Source organism: Amblyraja radiata, chromosome 5 (genome assembly GCF_010909765.2).
Source record: "Amblyraja radiata isolate CabotCenter1 chromosome 5, sAmbRad1.1.pri, whole genome shotgun sequence".
In the NCBI taxonomy this organism is placed as follows: Eukaryota; Metazoa; Chordata; class Chondrichthyes; order Rajiformes; family Rajidae; genus Amblyraja; species Amblyraja radiata.
In genome coordinates this window covers 90,002,305-90,028,346 of record NC_045960.1, presented here as the reverse complement: position 1 = coordinate 90,028,346, position 26,042 = coordinate 90,002,305, and the positions used below count along the sequence as shown (strand labels likewise).

Here is a 26,042-nt window from a genome sequence, read left to right as displayed (position 1 = left end):
AACCTGCCAACCCACATGTCTGAGATGTGGGAAATAACCAGAGAGCCCAGGGGAAACCCAATCGATCACAGGGAGAACCTGCTAACTCCACACTGGAGAACATGGACTAAGCACAAAGATAGACACAAAATGCCTGAATAACTCAGCAGGACAGGCAGCATCGCTGGAGAGAAGGAATGGGTGATGATTCGGGTCGAGACCCTTCTTCAGACTGAAGGGCCTCGACCCGAAATGTCACCCATCCAGAGATGCTGCCTGTCCTGCTGTTACTCAGGCTTTTTGTGTCTATCTTTGATTTAAACCAGCATCTGCAGTTCCTTCCTGCACATGGACAGAACACAGGTTGTTGGAGCTGAGAAGGAGTATGCTGTCCATGTTGGATTAGTGGTTAATGTTACTCTGCTACTGAGTCCTCCATCGGGTCGAGACCCAAATATAACAGTTGACTAGGCTGACAGTTTACGTGGAGAGTTTTTGAAGGAGAAACCCGTTACAGTGGAATTAGGCTTAGAAACGGGTACTTGTGAATAGCTCATCTGTTTTGAACTCTTTATTTATTGCTTCCATTTGGATCTATTGAGAATAAAATTGGGTTGTCTGCTCAACTAGGAACCGGCCCTTTTTGAGAGTGCACCCCTGTGAATAAACTTTAACATATGCACAATACTGCATTACAGATGGAGAACACCCAGGGACTGATCACAGAGAGAACATACAAACTCCATACAGACAGCACCCATAGTCAGGATCGAACCCGGCTCTCTGGCGCTGTAAAGCCCCTGTCCCACTTAGGAAACCTGAACGGAAACCTCTGGAGACTTTGCGTCCCACCCAAGGTTTCCGTGCGGTTCCCGGAGGTTGCAGGTGGTTGCCGGAGATTGCAGGTAGTGGAAGCAGGTAGGGAGACTGACAAAAACCTCCAGGAACCTCCGGGAACCGCACGGAAACCTTGGGTGGGGCGCAAAGTCTCCAGAGGTTTCCGTTCAGGTTTCCTAAGTGGGACAGGGGCACAAGGCAGCAACTCCTCCACTGTGCCACTGTGCTGCCCCTGAAGAGTATAGATTACCCACCCACCTCATTAGCCACCTCTTACCCAATGTATGAAAGAGTCTGTGGTTCCCACACTGACCACATCAGAATGCAAGCTAAACTAGGGGGAAGTAAGTCATCCTAAGAAAAAATTGTTAAAAACAGAAAGAGGTCATCTTTTTGAAGTTTAACAAGACTTTTTATTACTAACATCTTGGCCTCACCACAACAAAGCAGTTAATAAACACACATGGAATCTTGAGCTGGATAAGATATCTGGTACTTGGGGGCTGTGAGCTTAATGAAATAGATGGTGCATAGGGAGTGAAGGGTTGATGATATTGATGGCCAAAAGTCGAAATGGTTTAATTGTGTTGATAGTGGAATAATGAAACTCTTTCTTGCTGTAGCTTAATGCCCCTGTCCCACTTAGGAAACCTGAACGGAAACCTCTGGAGACTTTGCGCCCCACCCAAGGTTTCCGTGCGGTTCCCGGAGGTTGCAGGTGGTTGCCGGAGGTTGCTGGTAGTGGAAGCAGGTAGGGAGACTGGCAAAAACCTCCGGGAACCGCACGGAAACCTTGGGTGGGGCGCAAAGTCTCCAGAGGTTTCTGTTCAGGTTTCCTAAGTGGGACAGGGGCTTAACAGGCCATAAATACAACTAGTTTAACAGAGATACGCTAGGAAAGTTTTTTATAGCAAGGATACTGAGTTGGATGATCAGCCATGATCATATTGAATGGCGGTGCAGGCTCGAAGGGCCGAATGGCCTACTCCTGCACCTATTTTCTATGTTTCTATGTTTATATAGACAGTGGTGGGTGCCAGGGATGGTTGTGGAGGCAGATAGTGGCTTTTGGTAAGGGCATGGATATGCAGAGCATGGAGGGATATGGATTATGTGCAGGCAGAGGAGATTAGTTGTACCTGACTTTATGCTTGGCACAGACATTGTGGGATGAAGTCCCTATTCTTGTGCTGTCCTGTTCTATGTTCTAATATACAGAGAAGTACATAATCAAGAAGAATTCAATAAATTAATAACTATCATAGGAGATAACCACAATAGCTTTAAAAACAATGTCCAGACATAGTCCATAGATGATCATAGTTGCTGAGGTTATTGTTGTGCAGTATTCAAAAGCCTGATGGTTACTGGGAAGAACCTAATCTTGAACCTGGTGGTCACGGTTTTAATTTAGTTTAGCCTAGTTTATTGTCACATGTACCGAGGTACAATGTTTCTTCCCGAAGGTAATACTGAACTGAGGATATGCGTACAGTGGTGTTGGCCTTTGATGATGTTGGTTGCCCTTTGGAGTCACCATCTCCTATAGATCCCTTCAATGATGGAGTGCTCAGTATCTCTGATGGTCCGGCAGTATCTACCACTTTCTGTAATCTCCTTTGATCCTGTGGCCGAACCAAGCTGTAGTTCAACCAAATGTTCCCTACCTGCAGAGATTTGATGGAGTGTTCGCCGACATATCGAATCTCCTCAATCTTCAAAGGAAGTAGAGACATTGATGAGGTTTCTTTGTGATTGCATCGATGTGCAGGGCTCAAGACAGATCGTCAGAGATATGCTCGCCCAGGAACTTGAAGCTGTGTACTCTCTTCTCTGACGTCCTGTCGATGAAGACAGGTTTGTGGATATCCGCCTTTTCCCTCCTGAAGTAATTAATTTGCTCCTTGGGAAAAAAGACACAAAGCTCTGGAGTAACTCAACAGGTCAGGCAGCATCTTTGGAGAACATGGATAGTTGACGTTTTGGGCTGGGACTCTTCATCAGACCAGAATCTGCAGTTTAGTTTAGTTTAGCTTAGCTTAGCTTAGTTTAGTTGAGAGATACAGCATGGAAACAGGACCTTCGGCCCACCGAGTCTGCACCCTCCAGCGATCACCTGTACACTCGTGCTCTCATGCACACTGGGGGAAATTGACAGAAGCCAATTAAGTTACAAACCTGTATGATTTGGAATGTGGGTGGAAACCGGAGCTCCTGGAGAAAACCACGGTCACAGGGAGATCATACAATCTTTTATGGAAATTAATTCTTTGGAAAATAGTGATTTGTCTCTATAATCAGCTCCTTGGTCCTGCTAACTTTGAGAGCAAGATTATTGTTCAGGCAGCATTCAATCAGACTCATTGTTTCCCAGTATTTGTCCAATGGCGGTGGCACTCTTGGTGGACTTAAAGATGGCATTGGTGCTGTGTTTGGCTAAACATTCATGTAAATAGAGAGCGTGCATGGGGGAGTAAGTGCCTGATGAAGTACTGTAGCTGGTGCATGGGGGAGTAGGTGCCTGATGATGCAGCTGGTGCATGGGGAGTATCAGCTTGATGGCATCACTGATACCGGAGAGGGCGAGTCACACTGGTGACTGGTGCACGAGGAGATGGATTCTGAATAGTTTCATAATGTCATAAGTGATAGGAGTAGAATTAGGTCATTCGTCTCATCGAGTCTACTACACCATTCAATCATGGCTGATCTATCTGTCCCTCCTAACCACATTCTCCTGCCTTCTTCCCATAACCTCTGACATCTGTACTAATCAAGAATCTATCTAACTCTGCCTTAAAAATATCCACTGACTTGGCCTCCACAGCCTTCTGTGGCAAATAATTCCACAGATTCACCACCCTCTGATTAAAGAAATTCCTCCCCATCTTCCTAAAAAAATGTCTTTTAATTCTGAGGCTATGATCTCTAGTCCTAGACTCTCCCACTAGTGGAAACATCCTCTCCACATCTATCTTTGTTTTTGATCAGTTGAAATAGTAAGCATGGTTGCACAGCACAGCACTTGATAAGGTCCCACATAGGAGATTAGTGGGCAAAATTAGTGCACATGGCATTGGGGGTAGAGTGCTGACATGGATAGAAAATTGGTTGGCAGACAGGAAACAAAGAGTAGGGATTAGCGGGTCCCTTTCAGAATGGCAGGCAGTGACTAGTGGGTAGCGCAAGGCTCGGTGCTGGGACTGCAGCTATTTACAATATACATCAATGCTTTGGATGACGGGATTCAAAGTAACATTAGCAAATTTGCAGATGACACAAAGCTGGGTGGCAGTGTGAACTATGAGGAGGATGCTATGAGAATGCAGGGTGACTTGGGCAGGTTGGGGGAGCGGGCAGATGTATGGCAGATGAAGTTTAATGTGGATAAATGTGAGGTTATCCACATTGGTATCAAAACCAGGAAGGCAGATTACTATCTAAATGGCGTCAAGTTGGGAAAAGGGGAAGAACAACGGGATCTGGGGGTCCTTGTACATCAGTCTATGTAAGTAAGCATGCAGGTACAGCAGGCAGTGAAGAAAGCGAATGGCATGTTGCCTTTATAACAAGAGTAGTCGAGTATAGGAGCAAAGAGGTCTTCTGCAGTTTTACAGAGTGAGACCAACAGCTGGAGTATTGTGTGCAGTTTTGGTCCCCTAATTTGAGGAAGGACATTCTTGCTATTGAGGGAGTGCAGCGTAGGTTTACAAGGTTAATTCCCTGGATGGCGGGACTGTCACATGCTGAGAGAATGGAACGGCTGGGCTTGTACACTCTGGAGTTTAGAAGGATGAGAGGGTATCGTATTGAAACATATAAGATTGTTAAGGGTTTGGACACGCTAGAGGCAGGAAACATGTTCCTGATGTTGGGGGAGTCTGGAACCAGGGGCCACAGTTTAAGAATAAGTGGTAAGCCATTTAGAACGGAAACGAGGAAACACTTTTTCTCACAGAAAGTTGTGAGTCTGTGGAATTCTCTGCCTCAGAGGGCGGTGGAGGCAGGTTCTCTGGATACTTTCAAGAGAGAGCTAGATAGGGCTCTTAAATATACCGGAGTCAGCGGATATGGGGAGAAGGCTGGAACGGGATACTGATTGGGGATGATCAGCCACAAGCACAATGAATGGCGGTGCTGGCTCGAAGGGACGAATGGCCTACTCCTGCACCTATTGTCTATTGTCTATTGTCATAAAACCCCACCGTAGTACAGTTCAAAAGGAGGCCATCTGGTCAATTGTGGCAATGCTAAGTTTCAAATAGCCATCGATACTATTCCCCTCAAGAATGAATCGCTCATTGGACGTGCTCTGCATTTTGCAAAACCAGCTTGGCTTTTTCTAATATCCCACATTTTCACTCAGGCCTCAATGACTCTTGTCTTTGATTTATAGATTCCAATAACTTTACTAAGCAGATGTTGGGCACAAAGATCCATAAGTTTCTAACTTCATATTTCTGAAATAATGGAGCAAAATATGACGTTTTCCAATCTAGATGGCCAACTCCTGATTCAAAAAGGCTTGTGAAGATTATCTCTAAAGCATCTGCCGTTTCTTTTGAGCCTTGGGACGGGAACCATTAAGTCTTGGGGATTTTTTCAGTTTTTAGTCTGCTAACGTTTTTTCTCTCTAGTAGTTTAGTTTAGTTAAGTTTAGTTTCGAGATACAGCGTGGAAACAGATCCTCCGGCCCACCAAGTCCGCGCCGACCAACAATCACCCATACATTAATTCCATCTTACACACGAGAGACAATTTACAGAAGCCAATTATTCTTCATGTCTTCCTTGGGAAGAAAGAATCTTCCCACATTCTTTTGGAACTCTAGCGCTGCGTCACTGTACCTATTAACCCCTATTTTTCAAGCAAGTAATCTTCACTTGCCTGCATTAACTATAGAACACCTGGATGGATTTGGGCCTGGTGCAGGCAAATGGGATTAACATAGATAGGCATCATGGTCGGCATGTATGAGGTGAGCCAGAAGGGTGGGCCTATCTGTGCTGTTTGATTCTCAGATTCAATGAGCATTGTACAATCCTGATTCATTATTAATTTCCCAGCAGTGCAAGATACGTTATAATCTTCCTTCATTATGATGACTGACACAGGGCTATCGGTTTATAAAAAAATTTGCAAATGTCTCCCCATCCATTTTACACTTAAGACTGCCCATTTTCAGTTCACGCAATTAAAAAATCTATTGGTAATCTTACACCTCTCATAGGTTTTTATAAATATTCCCTCTTTGTATCTCTTACCATCTTTGCATCATCCTTTGTCAGTCTTGTTTGTCCACCTCAGTTCTTCAAAGTTACCGTATCTTTTGTACATAATTTTTAATATCTGAATGTGTTTATTGTAAATGGGAAGGAGGCTGTTCAGCCCATTAGGACCGTGCCAGCCCTATAGGAAGGATCCCATCAGCTCCATTTCTCACTCCTTTTTCTCCCAATAGTCCACGGCTCATTCTCTCTCACACACCCAGCAAGTACTCTGTGATTCACTCTCCACTTACCTGCACTAAAGGTTAATTCATTATTGTGTACACTTTCTTATGACATTAAAGGAAGCCATTTGGCCAAAAGACTCGATGCCCGCACTCAGAGCATTCCCATCAATCCTATTCCTCGACTTATTTCCTTGTGACCAATCTTCTCACACATGCCCAGTAACGGTGTGGGGAGCACAGTGGCGTTGTGGGTGGCACAGTGGCACAGCTGGTAGAGCTGCTGCCTCACAGTGTCAGAGACCTGGTTTCGATCCCAACCTCGGGTGCGGTCTGTGTGGACTTTGTACGTTCTCCCTGTGACCATGTGGGTTTCCTCCGGATGTTCCAGTTTCCTCCCACAACCCATAGGCGTGCTGGTCTTTGGGTTATTTGGACTTTTTAAATTGGCCCTAATGTGTAGGGAGTGAATGAGAAATTTTGTCCAACACAGAACCAGGTGATCAATGGTCGGTGTGGACTCGGTGGGCCGAAAGGCCTGTTTCCATGCTGTTTCTTTCAATCGGTCAATGAATAAATAGTTCCCTTTTTGAACAATGGTTTGACCTGATGAACATGTTGTTTTCTGCGTCTGTATCAACGCATTAAAGCCAGACTTACCAAAGTCTAGAATTGCAGTAACCATTGATTTCCTCTTTCCAAACCTATCACCGAGTTTGATCACAGAATAAAAGAGCAGAACATTTTTGGAATTTCTCTATTCAGTCGATTAAAGAAGCCTGTCGTCGTGTCCTTGTCGATAGGTTGCAGATTTATTTAGGTTGAGCGACCTTGTCGATGTGTGAAAAAGTTCATGCATGCGAGGTCAGGCCAAACCATTTGATGCTTTGTGGCAGTGGGAAAACCTTGCTTGTGGCAGTGCAGCCAAATCATCAAGTGTAACCTGTTTGCCAAGTAATACTATGCTTGGATTGGGGCTTTAGGAACTGCAGATACCAACAGTCAATTTGAAAATCTTTCCATCGCAGCCCATTTAATTACTAAGTCAGCAATTTAATCAGAATAAGTGCATTGGAAAACACTAACGAAACACACATTTGGTTGCAAAGTAATCATTGCTTTAGCAAAATTGCAATGCTGCTTGTAGATAAAGCTTTGGCAGGGACTTTGCTGTACTTAATCACTGACTGCTGTAAACCCAGTTAATTGAGGGACAGTTTTCGCTTGGATCAAGGATTTATGTTTAAATATTATGCTTGGATCAACATTCTTTTACAATGGCACTGAATGGGAAGTGGTTATGTGCAAGGAAATTCCAGACTTAGATCTGGTGCACATTTTTCCGATGCTGGCAATAATGGGTGCATGATCAAGCCTGTAGAGCTCTGTGAAAAATGAATGGGCCGTCTCAGGGAGTTGTAATTAGTAAACCTTTAGGTGACGGGGAAACCGCGAATGTGGAGCAGATCCAAGGAAGCATGAAATGGTTCATTTTCTGGAGAGAGCATACAGCACCTCCAAGTACCTCCAAGTGCGGCACGGTGGCTCAGCAGTAGAGTTGCTGCCTTACAGCACCAGAGACCCGAGTTCAATCCTGACTATGGGTTCTGTCTGTACAGAGTTTGTATGTTCTCCCCGTGACCTGTGTGGGTTTTCTCCAGGTGCTTTGGTTTCCTACCACACTCCAAAGATGTACAGGTTTGTAGGCTAATTGGCTTGCACTATAGTAAATTGTCCTTAGTGTGCAGGGATCATTGGTCAACACAGACGTAGTAGGCCAAAGGGCCTGTTTCCGCGCTGTATGTCTAAACTAAGCTAAACTAAAAAGTAGGATGATTGAAGATTCAAGTACACTAAAAGTGCATTGGGATGGTTTCTCTTGGTATTATTTTGCTGGGTAAATTGGCTCCAGCACAAGGCAGGAAATCAATGAGTGGGAGAATACATGAAGTGCTGGAGTAACTCAGTGGGTCAGGCAGCATTCCTGGGAGAACATGGATAGGTGACGTTTTGGGTCAGGACCATTCTTCAGACTGGTGGTTGGGGGTTGGGGCAAAAGAAAGTTGGAAGAGTGGAAAGGTAGGACAAAGCCTGGCAGGTAATCCACAAGTGGAGCTTCACTCAGCAAGAGAGCCGTTGAGACTTTAAGAAAAGTAAAGAAATCGTTTTCAACAGAACAACACATTCACTCAGGTCAGAACATGAATGAAGCATCTGTTCGTGAAAGTCAGAGTCAGTTTCAAGCACTATAAGGCTGTAAGGAGTTGCAGTTGATATTAGCACAAATCATAGCTGAATTTATACATGGGATTATATCATTAATATGCATTCAAATAGAAAATAGGATCTTCTTCAAATATGGGTCCGATGCAGATACTAGTATAAGAAATTCAAGCAGAAAAGCCTCCAACATTAAACCAAGCTATTCTCATTAAAAATTAATGTAATGAGGGGAGCAGACAGAGGTAGGAAGGATTGGGCTAAATAGAGATGGTCTGAACTTCCACATGAGTTATTATCATTTCATTTTGCACTCTAAGTACGGTTTCACCTAAAATTGCTCCCTGTGACACAATATAGTTCTGGCATAGAACATCGGAAATATGAAGCCATATTATTTGCTGAATTACTATTAAAACATAAAGTACGTGCTATAACACCAGGATAAGTGCTCAACCAAAGGCAAAGTAGTACAAACAAGCGACCTTCTGTATACACTTAAAGATGGGCATGGAGCTCCTCTTTTATCCCGTGGTATAAACAACATTTTGAAAACTGCCGAGGAAAGTAGGCAGTTTTACCCTTGGTAATGACTCCATGCCTTTCTTGTGTGAAAAGGATTTGTATATTTGACGATGAAAAACGTTCCTCTTTCTTCCACCAGTACCACCGACCGGTCAACACGCCCACTCCCATTCACCATCGTCGATCCACCTGTAGGTACGCACCACTTTACTCAAGTGAGATTTGGCCAGATCCACCTCTCTTTTATTTGTTGCTAATGTCATACGGTCATCAGCGATAGGAGCAGAAGTAGGCCATTCAGCCCATCAAGTCTACAAGTCACATTCAATCATGGCAGATCTACATCTCCCTCCCAACCCCATTCTCCTGCCTTATCCCCATAACCCCTATTAATCAAGAATCTATTTATCTCTGCTGTAGAAATATGCCAGCCATCGGACTTCTGTATTGGCCTTCTGTTTAATTGCTAGTGAAGGAGCACTGGTGCTTGATATGATCTGTGCAGTGGAGGTCTGCTTCCTTCCTTCCATTCAGCCTCTGGTTTCAATGGACGTGACTGGGGATTAATCTGGTCCACCAGAGGGTGCTGGCATGCTCACATTACAGCATTTCTGTAGCGCTTGGAATAGCAATGTTACAAAATTTTGAGATTTAAAAAATCAAGTCTGCAATTTATCCCATCAGATAAAGCATAAAAAGAAGTTTAATTTGACACCTAATTACATAGAAACATAGAAAATAGGTGCAGGAGGAGGCCATTCGGCCCTTCGAGCCAGCACCATTCATTGTGATCATGGCTGATCGTCCCTTATCAATAACCCGTGCCTGCCTTCTCCCCATATCCCTTGATTCCTAATTCACTTTCATATCTTCAGTATTAAAAAAGTTATGGCCATTTTCTAACTCGGAAATTAGCATCGTGTTCCCTATTGCTTTTCCATTGACTTAAGTCAAAAGCTGTGATCGAGGACAGTCAAAAGCTCATAACTTTCTTAAACATTAAGAGAACTGAATGAAATTTTCAGTTATTATAGATTGAAGCATTCTGAAACAAATATGAAACAATCTTACTTGGATGACCTGAAATTAAAGCATATAATTAGTTAGTTACCTAATTGTAGCTAATTACAAAATTCAATTACTAGATCTAAACATCTATCCATTTCTTCAGAAAAGGTTAACATTTTTAAATAGCCTGTCCAAATAACATTCACACAAGAATTCACAATATAACATGCTTTTTAAATCTCATTGTCATGAATTTATAGGCCAAATGGAAGGAATTTATTGTTTAATTCCCGTAAATTAATGGCCATTTAAATCATCTTGCGAGTGAGATTTTGTGGAATGCGATCGTTTGGAATGTTGCGGTTTGCGGTGAATTTAAACCCCATATCGGCAGGAATATCCCCAAATTTAAACCCCATATCGGCACTGCCTGTTCGTATGGGGCCTTAATCACATTTTCACCGATGAAATTTTGATTAAAGTAATCCTAAGAAGCACGTTTATATGTAAAATATACGACTTACCTTATGTTTTGTTCCTTATGTGAGATCCATCCTGTTGTCAGCGTTGACGGCATTAGAAGTAGATTTTTTATTTTACTCCAGCGATTACATTGTCCCGCGGTTTAAAAAAAAACTTCAGAGAACGGCAACCGGAACGGTTTTTCAGCACCAGGTAGTAGCCCGAGAAAATATATCTCGGACAGGCAGGAGAAAATGGCATTTTAATCCCGCCCTCCACTCAAAGGTGCCAAAGTCGCGCACACGGCCAGTGACAGAACTGCAGCGCCGCTGAAGGTAAGTTTTGTAACATACCTACTTGGAATGACAGAGCCACTAAGGTCCAGAAAGTCACCCCTATCTACTGCGGCTGAACCTAATTGTAACTCATTGTACCAATTAATGTACACAAGTCTGGAAAAATATCTTGGGCTGGAACTTGTGGTAATGCCAAGCTGACTGTGCTGGGGTTAAGTACACATTTATGTTTTGTAATTGCCTTTCAAAACACATCATGTTCCTGAATGCCAGCCCTGAATAGTGGTAGGGCTTTGTGTAATGTGATGCCATTGCATGAGGTAAAACTAGAATTAGCCCCACTCACTAAACAACCGAAAGTGAAGCCACACCTCTGGTTAATCCAATTGACAAGAATGCAGAAAAGGGTATTAGATTTTTACCAAGGTATTTACCGGGATATTAGCTCCAAGGAGAAGAAGACCTGAAAAGTCATCTATCCATGTTCTCCAGAGTTGCTACCTAACCCATTGAGTTACTCCACCAATTTGTGTCTCTTTTAGCTGTATGAAGAGGTTGGACAAACTTGGATTATTTTCCCTGGAGGATGAGGGGGAACCTGATAGAAATTTATTAAACTAGGACAACATTTATTAAACAGGACAACAGCCTCCTCTTGAACATCAAAAAAACTAAGGAGCTGATCGTGGACTTTAGGAGGGCACATCATCCGAGGACGTACACACCATTGAGGAGAAATGGGGATACTGTGGATAGGGTGAGCTGTTTTAAATATCTGGGAGTCCACATCTTTGAGGATATGACATGGACATCACACGCCGCAGCACTCGTGAGTAAGGCAAGGCAGCGCCTTTACCACCTCAGGCAATTGAAGAAATTCAGAGTGTCTCCGAGGATCCTCCAGTGCTTCTACTCAGCAGCTGTGGAAAGCATCTTGTCCGGAAATATTACCATCTGGTTTGGGAATTGCTCTGCCCAGGACAAGAAGGCTCTGCAGAGAGTAGTGCGTTCGGCCGAACGCACTATGGGAACTTCACTCGCCCCCCCTGCAGGAACTATACATCAGGAGGTGCAACTCCAGAGCTAATAAAATCATGGGAGACCCCTTCCACCCCTGCAACGGACTGTTCCAGCTGCTACGGTCAGGCAAACGCCTCCGTTGCCATGCTGTGAGAACGGAGAGGTTGAGAAGGAGTTTCTTCCCAGATGCCATTAGGCTGGTAAACTCCTATCTCACCAGGGACTAACTTTACTGAACCACTATACTGCTTTGTTTTAAAAAGTGCTGTTTTTTTCCCTTTTTCCTTCTGCCCACAATATTTAATATGTAAAATAATATGTGATTCTGTTCCATTCTGTTTGTAGTTTGTTTGTCTTTTTGCACAAAGTCCGCGAGCATTGCCACTTTTCATTTCACTGCACATCTCGTATGTGTATGTGACGAATAAACTTGACTTGACTTGACTTGACTTGAACTATGAGAGGCATAGAAAGGGTAAGCAGTCAGAACCTTTCTCCCAGATTGGAAATATCAAAAACTAGAGAGCATAGTTTTAAGGCCAGGGAGGAAAGTTCAAAGGTCGGTAATATGTGGAACTAGTCCAAGTGCAGACCCGTTGGGTCTGTTCCCCCAACGTGCGGTTGTGGGGGGGGAGGCGGCAAGCAGCGTCACACACACTAACTATCCCCCCCCCCCGCACTCACGCTAATTACCCCCCTTGATATTATATTAATATTATTCATTTGCTCCTTTTACCCCATAACCACCTTATCTACTGACACATAGCCCCAAACTTGCAGTCACATCTAGAGAGGGGGGGGGGGTAGAGAGTGAGGGCAGAGAGAGAAGGGGCAGAGACAGAGACACAGAGAGAGGGGCAAGAGGGATAGGGGGGTGGAGAGGAGGAGAAGGGGAGGGTGGGGAGGGGGGGAAAGGTGGGGAGGAGAGAGAGAGGGTGAGGAGAGGAGGGGGAGGAGGAGAGGGGTGTGAGGGGGGGGGAGGAGAGAGGGGGGAGCAGGAGGGGGAGGAGGGAGAGAGGGGGGGGAGGGGAGGGGGGGGGAGGGGGGGGGAGGGGAGGAGGGGGAGGAGGGGGGAGAGAGAGGGGGGGAGGAGGGAGGGAGGGAGACGGGGGGGAGGAGAGGAGAGAGGAGGGGAGAGGAGGGGAGGGGGGGAGAGGAGAGCGGAGGGGATGAGAGGGGAGGGGAGGGGGGGGAGAGGAGGAGGGAGGGAGGGGGGGAGAGGGAGGGGAGGGGGGGAGAGGAGAGGGAGGGGGGAGAGGAGGGGGAGGGGGGAGGGGGGAGGGGGAGAGAGGGAGGGGGGGAGAGGGAGGGGGGGAGGGGGGGGGGGGGGGGAGGGAGGGAGAGAGAGAGAGAGGGAGAGAGGGAGGGGGGGAGAGGGGAGGGGGAGAGAGAGAGGGGGGGAGAGAGAGGAGGGGGGGAGAGGAGAGGGGGAGAGAGGAGAGGGGGGGGAGAGAGGAGAGGGGGGGAGAGAGGAGAGGGGGGAGGAGAGTGGGGGGGAGGAGGAGAGGGGGGAGGAGGAGAGGGGGAGGAGGAGGAGGGGGGGGAGGAGGAGAGGGGGGAGGAGGAGAGGGGGGAGAGAGGAGAGGGGGGAGACATGGGGAGAGAGAGAGGTGGGGAGAGAGAGGAGGCGAAGAGAGAGAGAGAGAATGGCTTTTTACTTCAACCCAAACCCAAACAACCATTTGCAGGCAGTGCTTTTTTACCTCAAACTAACCATATTTTCATTTTCAAACCAAATTAAGGGTACTCACAGTGCTGTAGACATTTGTTCCGTGTCATTCAGAGCTCTGATTGAGGCACACCACTTGCAGAGACTGATTGAGGCACACCACTTGCAGAGACTGATTGAGGCACACCACTTGCAGAGACTGATTGAGGCACACCACTTCCTGGTTTTATAGTCCCTCCCCCACCCTCCAGCAGGGGCAGCAGAGAGAATGGGGAATTTTATAAAAACATTAATATCTCTGTCATTATACATCGACGGGAAAAATCCTCGGCACACATGCGGCGGAGGGGGGCTCTGAGCAAGGTGGCCAAAAATGACGGCTGTAGGTGGCGGCTTTCTCTCGGAAATCGCAGCACAGATCGCCAAAACCGGTCAAGAACAGAGTTTTAGTAATATAGATGTGGACGATATAGCAGGAGCTGCCACCATGACCATCTCAGAAAAGGAGATGTCCATCTACAGTAAATCCAGAGGAAACGCCCTCCTGTCTTCCCCAGGGAACATCACTAACAAGGTCTTCTCAACCACCTGTGACCCCAGAACCTTTCTCTGAGCCACAGTGTGGATTCCAGCTATCTAAGGACATTGTAGGTGTGAACTCCATACACCAAGAAGGACGTAGGGAGCAGCATCAGCCTCACCATGCATGGTCTTCCTTGACTCCATCTGTTGAGAAGGACTGAAGAACACTCTCTCAAATCCAACAGCCCACAGAGATTTGTGTCCACCTCACACTTACCCTGCAGTTTGCATGCAAGTTGCAGTAGGAAGCAATGAGTTTACATGAAAGATCACCTTTTTTTTAGCCAAACCTTTTTATGTCAATCCTTTATACAGTTTGGAATTAAAATAGACTACATTTGAAAACTATCACAGGTGTGCAAAACTGTCAGAGCCGGGTATTGGGATATAACAAAACTATTACAACAGTCAAGAATATTTAATTTTCTTAAGTACAGTCTATGGAACAATGAAATCCTTACTTGCAGCAGCATAACAGGCCTGTAAACGCAATACTTACATTTCACTGTACCTTAAATGGTACATGTGACAATAAACTGAACTTGACCTTGAAACCTTGAGATACTTTATAAGTTAAAAATTCAATAAATTAATAACCACCATACTAGCGCAAATACCCCAAAGTCCACGGTGCAACAAAAGATAGTTCAGATAAGTTTATAGTTGAGATTAATGTGGTGTAGTGTTCAATACCTTGATGGTTGTCAAGAGTCAAGAGTCAAGAGTGTTTTATTAACATATGACTCAAAACAATGAAATTGTTACTTGCAGCAGCACAACAGATACAGTATGTTAACGTAGTACTCTGTAAACGGCATAATAAACACAAAATGTTCATAATCTACACATGCACACACGCGCGCGCACACATACACACACGCGCGCGCGTGCGTGCATGCGCGCGCGCGCACACACACACACACACACACACACACACACACACACACACACACACATACACACACACACACTCACACACACACACACAAGCGCACACACACACACACACACACACACACACACACATACACACACACACACACTCACACACACACTCACACTCATACACACACAAACAAGCGCACACACACACACGCACACACACACACACACACACACACACACACACACAAGCGCACACACACACACGCACACACACATATATACACACACACACACACACACACACATATATACACGCACACACAGTCACACGTACACACACAGTCACAGTCAAACATATACACACACACACACACACACACACACGTGTTCAGAGTTCAATACCTTCTTCACAATGGTAGGAATGAAATGAGAGCCTTGCCAGGTGGTGTGGTTCATTGCGTGGAGATTGGCTGCTTTTTCGAGGCAGCATCTCTCCTAGATCCCTTCGGTCGTAGGGACGTCATGTGATGGACCGCATATGTAATGTATAAAGTGATTGCTTCTTATCTTACAAAGTCAATGTCCCCAAGTCTATGTCGTTCATGACTTATTTGGAGATTGTAGTGTTTATTGGCCTGATGGATGAATTGAAGAAGTTGTTCCTGAACCTGGATGTTACAGTTTTCAATCTCCTGTATCTTCCTCCTGATGGCAGGGGTGAAGTGAGTGTGAGGCCAGGGTGGTGTGGGTCTCTGATGATGCTGACTGTGGTTTTGAGGCAGTGACTCCTGTAAATTCCTTTGATGGTGAGGACGTCAGAACCCATGATGAAGTGGGCAGTGTGCACCGCTGAGTTTGGGTTCACATAGACTTTATTCTATGTGTCACTTCTGTTTAAGCTGTAAGAATTGTGCAATAACTAAGGAAAGAAATTTCTGCAGCTGACATTATGGGAGTTTCAGGATGTTTCAAGCAATCCCATGGAAAATTCAGGAGTGAGCTAGGTGGAATCTTTGAGTAAACAGACTTAGTTGCACATCATCACAGGTATTGGATCTTATCCACAGCTGAAAGTGATCTCTTCTCACGATCCTTGTTTCTCAGCAAGGCCGTCATGTTGAGAGTGTGTGCGGCCCATATGTCTGTCACCACAGACCTTAGACACCAGCTCATCATCTCAGCAATGCATTTTGAAGAGTTTGACCACACATTTCAAGGCCAAAGCTCTCATCATACTCTGTTCCTTTGAGAAATGAGAAGACTTGAAACCACACAAGGGTGTAGTCTTGAAAAACCACTTTTTAGAGAAAGCTCAATGGCGTTTTCATTAAATTTAATGAGTAACTACATACTCTGAAAGTGACTGAATAGAGGTGTACTCATGAACTTATTTATATACCAAATGTCCCTTTTTTTGCTTAAAATGTTTATTTTCAGTGTTGATGAAAACCCTTCTAAAATAGGGAGAGAAAAGTTTGACTTCAGATGGGTAATAACATGGTTCATGGTTAGTTCGAACTCCAACTTTCTTTTAGAAACAGTTGGTGAAATGTAATGCTAAGATGTTGGCCTGGATCTAAGCAGTTTTGCCAGGACTGGAATGCCACTAAAGATGGGAAAATCAAAAACAATGGTGAGTTTAAGAAAGGAAGACGTCTTCAGTCTGAAGAAGGATCTCGACCCGAAACGTCACCCTATTCCTTCGCTCCATAGATGCTGCCTCACACGCTGAGTTTCTCCAGCATTTGTGTCTACCTTAAGAAAGGAACTGGTACAAATGGGTTAATCTGTAAGGGAAAGAACCAGAGATTGGGAGTAATTGGATGACTTTTTCAAACGGTATGGGGGAATTATGCAAATCTTCCCTTTTTTATGAGGAAATTATATTTGTAATAATAATAATAATAATAATACAGATTATATATACATTTATGTAATATATTATATATATATTAATATGTATATTATATATAATAATTATTATTATATTAGTAATAATATAATATTATAAATTATCTTAGATGAGGAAAGGAAATTAGTCAAAAAGAGAAAAGGAAACTTATGTAATGTTTACGAAAATAAAATCAGACAGGCTCTCTGAGTAATATGAAGAACTCACACAGGGAATCAGTAGGGTCGGCAAGGGACATGAAATATCATGGATGTCGGTTTAAAGAGAATCCCAGGGAATTTTGTGCATGCAGTTGAAACAAGAGAGTCATGAGAGAGTAGGTAGGACCACTCAAGGATAAAGGAGAGAATTGATGCTTGCGGCCAGCGGATCTAGGCAGGGAACTAAATGAGGGAGTTGCATCCTTATTCAGCAGGGAGAAGGGCTTGGAGGACGGATGATTCAATGGTTTTTCCATTTTTTTTAATAGAAAGGAAATAGGGATAATCCAGGAAATTATTGGCTGGTGAACCTCACATCATTGGCAGGAAAGTTATTGGAGAAGATTCTTCAGGATAATATTTCAATTTGGAAGAGAATGAGCTAATTAGGAACAGTCAGCATGACTGGTACAGGGCTGGAGTCATGTCATACAAACTTGATTGAATTGTTTAAATAAACGACAAAGGTGATTGATGAGGGTAGGGCTGTGAATGTTGTCTATGTGGACTCTCGTAAGGCATTTAACAAGGTCCCTCAAGGTAGACTGATCCAGAAGATTAAGATGTATGGGATCCAGATAGCTTAGTAGTTTGGATCCAGAACTGGCTTCCTGATAGAAGAAAGAGAGTAACGGTGGAAGGGAATTATTCTGGCTGGAGGTCTGTGACCACTGATGTTCTGCAGGGACCAGTGCTAGGATCCATGTCATATTCATATATATATATGTATATATTTATATGAATATGACATGGATATATATGTATATGACATGAATGGGTTGATTGATAACTTTACAGTTGACACAAACATTGGTAGAGTTGCAGCCAGTGAAGAAACTGTCTTGGATATAACAGGATATAGTTACGTTACAGATATGGATGTAGAAATGACAGATGCAGTTTCATCCAAGCAAGTGTGAGGTGTTTCACTTGGGAGGTCATTTGCAAGGGGAAAATCTGTATCAATGCAGGACCCCTGGCAGCATTGATGCATGGAGGGATGTTGGGATCCAAGGTCATTGCTCCCTGAAAGTAGCAACACCTGTAGGCAAGGTTGTAAAGAAGGTGCATAGTATGCTTGGCTTTGCCTGCGGGGCATTGAATATAAAAGTCCAGAACTCATGAGGCAGCTTTATAAAACCTTGGAGTATTGTGTGCATTTCTGGTCTCCCCATTACAGGGAGAATGCGGAGACTTTGAAGAGGGTGTAGAAGGAGTTTACAAGGACCCTGCTTGTAACAGCTGAAAGGAGAGGTTGGGTAAACGTACATTTATTTTATCTGGCATGTTGAAGGATGAGGGGAGACCTTAAAGAAGTTAATAAAATGATGAGATGCATATCGAGGGTAGATGGTCAGAGTCTTTATTCCTAAGGTGGAAATGCCAAATTCTAGAGGGCATAGTTTTAAGGCCAGAGGGAGAAAGTTTAAAGGAGATGTGCGGGTCATGTTTTTACACCGAGAGTGATTGGAAGAGATTAGCTTAATTTGACATATTGTTGAGCACAGACATTGTGGGGCGAGGGATCTGGTCCTGTGCAGTACGGTTCTATGTCATGTGTTGCAGTTATTGTATGGTGCTTTTTGTTTAGCAGCAAGCCGGTTGCACACAACTCAAGCCTGGACGTTAGAATTTAGAAACATCCTCTGCATGCTGTTAGCAACCTCACTGCTGGAGTAAATTATATTTTGGATGAAAATATTTGGCACACTCACTGATAGCTTGGGAAGGGAAAGATCCAGAAAAGATACATGGACATTTTATTTTCGCAATGGCACAAACTGGCGCTGCGATAACATGTTTGTCACAACTGTGACCACATTTCCAAAATGCTTCATCCATTGTCTATTACTTTGGACTATCATGAAAGGGCCACAAAGCTGCAATACAAAATGTAAGTCTTGTTACTTGCGGTGGCTTTCGATGTTTTGCCATGTATTTGTGAACAGAGTGCCAGAAACTTTTTCCACAGCGGTTGCTTTTTAAAAAAAAAGTTATGTTGGAACAGTCTTGAAGCTATTTCCTGGTCACCATCTCTTGTTGCACCAGATGGTCAGGTCACTGAGAGAGGATAGGATTCATGGTGATCTCATCCTGCACTGATCGCAAACCATTACATCCTAGTGATCCAGAATCATTGAATTGCCACAGACAAAAGGCCATTCAGCCCACTGTTTCCATGCTGGTTCTATGTGAAGCAATCCCATCATGACTATTCCTCTCCTGTATCGATGTTGGTCTGCAAATTACCCTTCCCTCGTGTGTCTACCTGGTTCTTTTGTGAAAGGCCTGACTTGAATATCCCACAGGCTGTGACTTCCTGATCATAACCTCTCCCCGCTGAACATGTTTCCACTCAATTCTCACTAATATCGGTCACCTGTTAACTTTTAAATTAGCATCCCTGAAACACCTGCTGAAATGAGCAGCTGGTCATTATTTACCCTGTCTAAATCAGGCACAATTCTGTATTGAAGATAGACACAAAAAACTGGAGCAACTCAACTTCTTGTCTGAAGATGGGTCTAGACCCGAAACATCACCCATTTCTTTTCTCCAGAGATGCTGCCTTAGCCCAGCTTTTTGTGTCTATCTTCGGTGTAAACCAGCATCTGCAGTTCCTTCCAACAGATGATTTTGTATTCCTCAACCAGGTTTCCTCTCAACATCTTTGGTTCCGAGGAAATGGGGTCACTCGATAAATAATAGGGACATTTAAAAAACACTTGAACAGGTGCATGGACAGGAAAGGTTTAGAGGGATAGGGCTAATGCGGGTAAACGGGACGAGTTTAGATGAGGCATCCTGGCATGGATGAAGGCCTGTTTCCGCTCTTTATGACTTTATGACTATGACTTTATTGCCATTCCTGAGGACATTTCTAAGGCATAGTGTTTTCCAATTAGGAATTTGGGTCAGAAGGAATAAGTACTTTAGTCGACCAGCCGACAGATTAGCACACCTCTAATTCTGCATAGATGCCAAATACCCCTGCTTACAGCTGAAAACTCTCATCCCTCAAGTCATCTCATTCTGCATCCATATAACCATATAACAATTACAGCACGGAAACAGGCCTACACGGCCCTTCTAGTCCGTGCCGAACACTTACTCCAGACTCTTCAATATATTTTCTTCCTTGTTAAAATGCAGGGGGCAGAACAGGACACAATGGTGCTGTATCTGCCCACCCAGAGTGTTAGAAATGTCCAAAACATCCGACTAATTTTGCAATCTATTTCAGAAGTTCCGGACCCGTGTGGTTTACTGGTCCCTCTTTCTCCATGTCCTGCTGTATTCAAAGATTTACACAGTCTGATCAGTTCATCCATCAGGCCTATGCTCTTCAGTCCATACTTTTCTGATGTGAAGGAAGCTGAGGTACACATTTGCCGAGGTTTAAAAATCTCCAATCAAATGGTTTTGCTTTCTTCACCAAGAGTTGAGTACTAATTATTCATTTTGCTTAACCTGCAATTCGGCAAAACCCCAAAATCAACTAGCAGGCAACCCACACCACTGCCTCCTTAACAGACAGAAAGGAACTGAGCAGTGAGTAAATGAAGAAATGGTCATAAAATCACAAGGATGTATATCATGGAAACAGGGTGAAACTGAATCCATGCTGAGCGTTATCCACCCAATTACACAAACCCTACTCTAATCTCATTCTTTATATTCTCTTGACCGTCTCAAGAACTCCCTCCAGATTCTACCCCTCACTTACACACTAGGGTCAACGTACAGCGGTTGGCAGGCCAATTAACCTGCCAACCCACATACTTTTGGGATGTGGGAGAAAAGGTGTACGGGTGTCAGAGGTTATGGGGAGAAGGCAGGAGAATGGGGGGGGTCAGGAGGGAGAGATAGAGCAGCCATGATTGAATGGCAGAGTAGACTTGATGGGTGGAATGGCCTAATTCTACTCCTATTCCTTATGACATGAATAGTTGCGCCTGCAAGAGAAACCCATGTCGTCGCGGCGAGAATGAGCAAATTCTACACAGGCAGCGCCGGAGGTCAGGTTTGAGCTCGCGTATCTGGCGCTGTGAGGAAGCATATCTGTACCCAGTGTTACCGACTGATCAAATTAAATGCTTTAGATACCTCGCGCAAAGGAAGAAAATACAATTTAAGGAGAGAAATACAATGGGAAGGGGACAGTGAGAACTCCTGGGTCTTGGCACAGCTCTCACAGTCTGGAAACCCTACTCCAAGAGCACTACACTGAATTTATTTTCATTGAAAGATTTTCTGTGGACATTGGAAGGCAAAAAGAAAACATTTCATTTTACAGCTTGGTGGTGATCATTTGCTCTGTTTATTTATGAATGCTACTAATGACCTTTCCCCCCCTTTTGTGCTGGTACACGTTTTGATTGTGCTTCCAAAAGTGATGAAAAGCTTGAAAATTCTGGAATCTGTTTCTCTTCATTTGTCAGCCCATCTGTCTTCTGTAAAGAAATGTGGTGAGAGCTCTACATATTATTCCTCAGTAGTCTTATTTTTTTACTCCTAAAGTGAGCTGCGTTAATTCCTGGACGATGATCAAAATATCTTCGGTGGTCATGAACCGTGCAAATTAGTGGGAGGAAGAAAAGGTTCTGCCTCTAACATAAATAAGCAAAACAAAAAAAAAAATAAAAAAATCCATAACTGATACCAACTGTTCTTTCTCTCTTCTTTTTCCTTATCATAGTTGAAAGAGACAAGTATTTTTCTCACCAGCGAAGGCACTACAAGGAATTCAGATTCGACCTCACGCAGATTCCTGAGGGCGAGGCAGTAACGGCAGCAGAGTTCCGCATTTACAAAGACCGAAGCAATAGTAGATATGGAAACGACACCTTCCGGATTACTATATACCAAGTTATTAAAGAATATACTAAAAGGTAACATGTTCGATTAAGTACACACACGTTACTAAAGTCACATGATTTATTATCGTTCTAGGGCAAGACCATGCAGGGGAGGGGGGATTATTTCAAGAAACTGGACAAGCTGGAATGTATTAAATCACCTACTGAGACACCCACATAGAATCAGAAACGCACAGCCCAAACAGCGGCCCTTTGGACCCACCTCAGCCATATTGACCATGATGCCTATCTACACTCATCCATTGTGCCCACTGTAGTCCTAAATCCCACTCCGCCCTTCTTTTCTAAGCACTTGTCTAAATTCCTTTTAAATGTTGGAATTGTATCTAGCTTCACCATCTCCTCGGGTGGCTAATGCAGATATTCACCACTCTCTGTGTGAGAAACGTACCTCTCCGACCTCCTTTAAATTTCTCTTCTTTGATGTCAAACCTATGCCCTTTATTTCTAGACTCCCTTGCCCTGTGAAAAAAGGATGCTGACTCTATCCTATCTGCTTCCCTCATCATTTTACAAACCTTGATCAGGTCCCCTCCAAGCCTCCTACTTTCCAGTGAAAATAAACCCAACCTTTTCTTACAGCTTCAGCCTTCCATTCCAAATAACATCGTGGTGAATCTCTTCTGCATTTTCTCTATTACTACCACATGGTTCCTGTGGTGTTGTGAGCAGGACTGTACACATTACTTCTGTGCTCCAGTTTATAACTGTAATTTCGAACGACTTCTGATTTGCAAAAGTCTCACATTCTTCAACTACAATGCAATATTTTACCAGTTATATAATGTATTAATGATAGTCAAAGGGGGGTAAAAACATTCAACGTAACCTGAGTTGAAGAGTGGCACAACTGAATAATTATTATTTACAGTCGAATGTTTAAAAGGCATTTTCATTCTTGAATGCTTTATGAGTTTTGCAAAAGGTGATAGGATAATGATGCACAAAGCAGACGTTAAGGATTTGTTGGCGATTGAGTTAAACGTAATATCTCTTGAAGAGCTGAAAATATGTATTGTATCAAACAACTCTTATAATTTAGCAATTGCAAGATAAGGAAGAAAGCAGAAGAGAACAGAATATGTATGCATGCTAGGAGCTCGAGGATGTATTTTTTAGTTTAGTTTAGAGATACAGCGCGGAAACAGGCTCTTTGACCCACCGGGACCGCGCCGATCAACGATCTCCGCAGATTAACACTATCCTACACACATTAGGGCCAATTTTTTTTTAACATTCACCAAGTCAATTAACCTACAATCCTGTACGTCTTTGGAGTGTGGGAGGAAACCGAAGATCTCGTTGAAAACCCACGCAGGTCACGGGTAGAAAGTACAAACTCGGCACAGACAGCACCCGTGGTCGGGATCGAACCCTGATCTCCGGCGCTGCATTCGCTGTAAGGCAGCAACTCTACCGCTGCGCCACCGTGCCGCCTGTGCACCCTGCGCCACAGTGTATGACAATATATTTTGGAGATTTTTTTATTTGGTTTTGATTTTAAATGTTTGAAATAGTTTGATATTGACGAATAGAAGGTAGAAATAATTATACATCTTCTACAGACTTCACTGCTCTATGTTTTGAGGTGGCAAAATCAAAATCAAAAATCCAACTGGTGATCTGTTCGCACTTGGAGTTCTGGTCCCCCAATGATCGGAGACATGTTGAGGCTTTGGAGGCGGTGCAGAAGAGATTGACCAGGGCGCTGCATGCAATAGAGTGTATTAGAGATGCAGAAAGGTTGACCAAAATAGGATTGATTTATTTGGAGAGTTGGAGGCTGTGAGGGAGACCTAATAAAAGTATATAACATTATGGGAATCATAGATAAGGCAGACGCTAAGAACCTTTTTTCCAGGGTGGAAATATCAAATACTAGAGGGCATAAGTTCAAGTTCTGAGGAGGAAAAGTTTAATGGAGATGTGTGGGCAAGTTTTTATATAGAGAATGGTGGGTTCCTAGAATGTGATGCCAGGCAAGGGGATGAAAGCAGATATCATAGTGGCATTTAAGAGGCTATTAGTTCAGGAATGGAAGGATATGAGTCACACACAGGCAAAGCAGATTAGGTTAACTTTGCATCATGTTTGGCACGGGCATTGTGGGCTGAAGGGTCTGTTGCTGTGCTGCATGTGGATGCAAGAAACTGCAGAAACTGGTTTGCAAAAAAAAGACACAAAGTGCTGGAGTAACTCAGCGGGTCAGCTAACATCTCTGGAAGACATGGATAGGTGATGTTTCAGGTCAGGACCTTTCTTCAGACTCCTGAAGAAGGGTCCCCAGTCTGAAGAAAGGTCCTGATCTAAAATGTCACCTATCCATCTTCTTCCGAGATGCTGCCTGAGCCGCTGAGTTACTCCAACACTTTGTATGTTAGAAACTTACAAAATTCTTAAGGGGTTGGACAGGCTAGATGCAGGAAGATTGGTCCCGATGTTGGGGAAGTCCAGAACAAGGGGTCACAGCTTAAGGATAAGGGGGAAATCTTTTAGGACCGAGATGAGAAAACCTTTTTTGAATCTCTGGAATTCTCTGCCACAGAAGGTAGTTGAGGCCAGTTCATTGGCTATATTTAAGAGGGAGTTAGATGTGGCCCTTGTGGCTAAAGGGATCAGGGGGTAAGGAGAGACTGCAGGAGGCGCCCCTGGGACACAGCACTGGGTCAGGAGAGGGACATCGAATCGTGGGCCGATCCGGTCGAAGGCAATGGAGGATCCTGGGGCTAACTGGGATTGGGAACTGCTCCAGTAGACCAAGCGTGAGGGTGGACCAGAGTTTGTACTTTAGAAATGCCGCTTAAAGCATGGCAGTGCCTGCATGTGTAAATATGCAAAACGTATTTCACTCTGCAGTGCACATGGGACAAATAAAACATCTTTGAACCATAAAGTACCATTGAGATTAATTTTATATATTAGTGAACAAATGCATAGTTACAGGATTAGCTGTAGTGTTACTTTTATCAGATGCCATTTTGGCTGGAAGGAACATAAACCTATAGAATTACTCTGATATCCTTTGTTGCTTATAGATGATCTGATTGTCAGGGCCATAGAGTCACAGTGCAAAAAACATGCCCTTTGGCCCACCGCATCCATGCTGGCCAATACCTTGTAAGACCACAAAACCAAGATACAGTCTACATATTAGTATAATTACATAATTATCTACTATATTTGATAGAATTATATACTTCACGGTCACCATTAGCAAGGTGGGCTGAAGGGTCTGTTTCTGGGTGTCTGATTCAATGCCCCTTGATTCAATGACATATGGTTCTTCCTTTGGCACCAGACTCATCGTTCAGTAAAAGAGCAGGTTATTTCACCCCTTCCAGGCAGCTTAACTGTAGACTCAACAAGAACCCTTCCTTGCCGGCATTTCCATTTCTCATTCCAGCTGTTACTTGGCTTGACCCAGCTGAGTGAGATTTCCAATTTGCCCACCATTTAGACCATAAGACATCGGAGCAGAATTAGGCCATTCAGCCCATCGAATCTATTCCGCCATTCGATCATGGCTGATCTATATTTCCCTCTCAACCTCGTTCTCCTGCTTTCTCCCTGTAAACTTTGACACCCTCACTAATCAATAACCTATCAATCTCCACTTTATAAATATCCAATGACCACTGCTCTCTGTGGCAATGAATTCCACAGATTTGCCACCCTATGGCTAAAGAAATTCCTCCTCATCTCCAATCTAAAGGTGCTAGATTCTCCCACTAGTGGAGACATCCTTTCCACGGCCTCCCTTTCTAGGGCTTTCATTATCCAGTATGTTTCCTTTCATTGAAACCTATTGGATTTGCTGATTGTGGTATGCTCATTATTAACTCCACACTGCAATCTTGCAAGAAATACAATCTTCCGTTGAAGTATCAGAGTCGACACATCTCACGATTTGGATGAATAATCTGAATTAATCTCTGCAGCAGGCATTGAAACATACTTGTTTTACACAAATCAGATGCCCAAAGCCTGTTACCTCTTCAGAATGTTGATACTTCATGGTGGCCCGTATATTTTAGTTATCCTTGCCTTGTATTCATTTCATTAGGTGAGTCTATATGAGCGAAGCTATTTATAATTTCAAAACGCCAGCTCTCTAT

At 43.9% G+C, this 26,042-nt stretch overlaps 1 protein-coding gene across 1 annotated transcript in view; it reads left to right on the top strand.

The window, feature by feature from the left end:
• Positions 1 to 26,042, top strand: part of bmp5 (bone morphogenetic protein 5) — a 143,901-nt gene that overhangs the window by 85,184 nt on the left and 32,675 nt on the right. Inside the window, exon 2 of the mRNA XM_033021707.1 lies at positions 21,747 to 21,939. Coding sequence (XP_032877598.1) covers positions 21,747 to 21,939 — 193 coding nt within the window. The remainder of the gene's footprint in view (positions 1 to 21,746; positions 21,940 to 26,042) is intronic.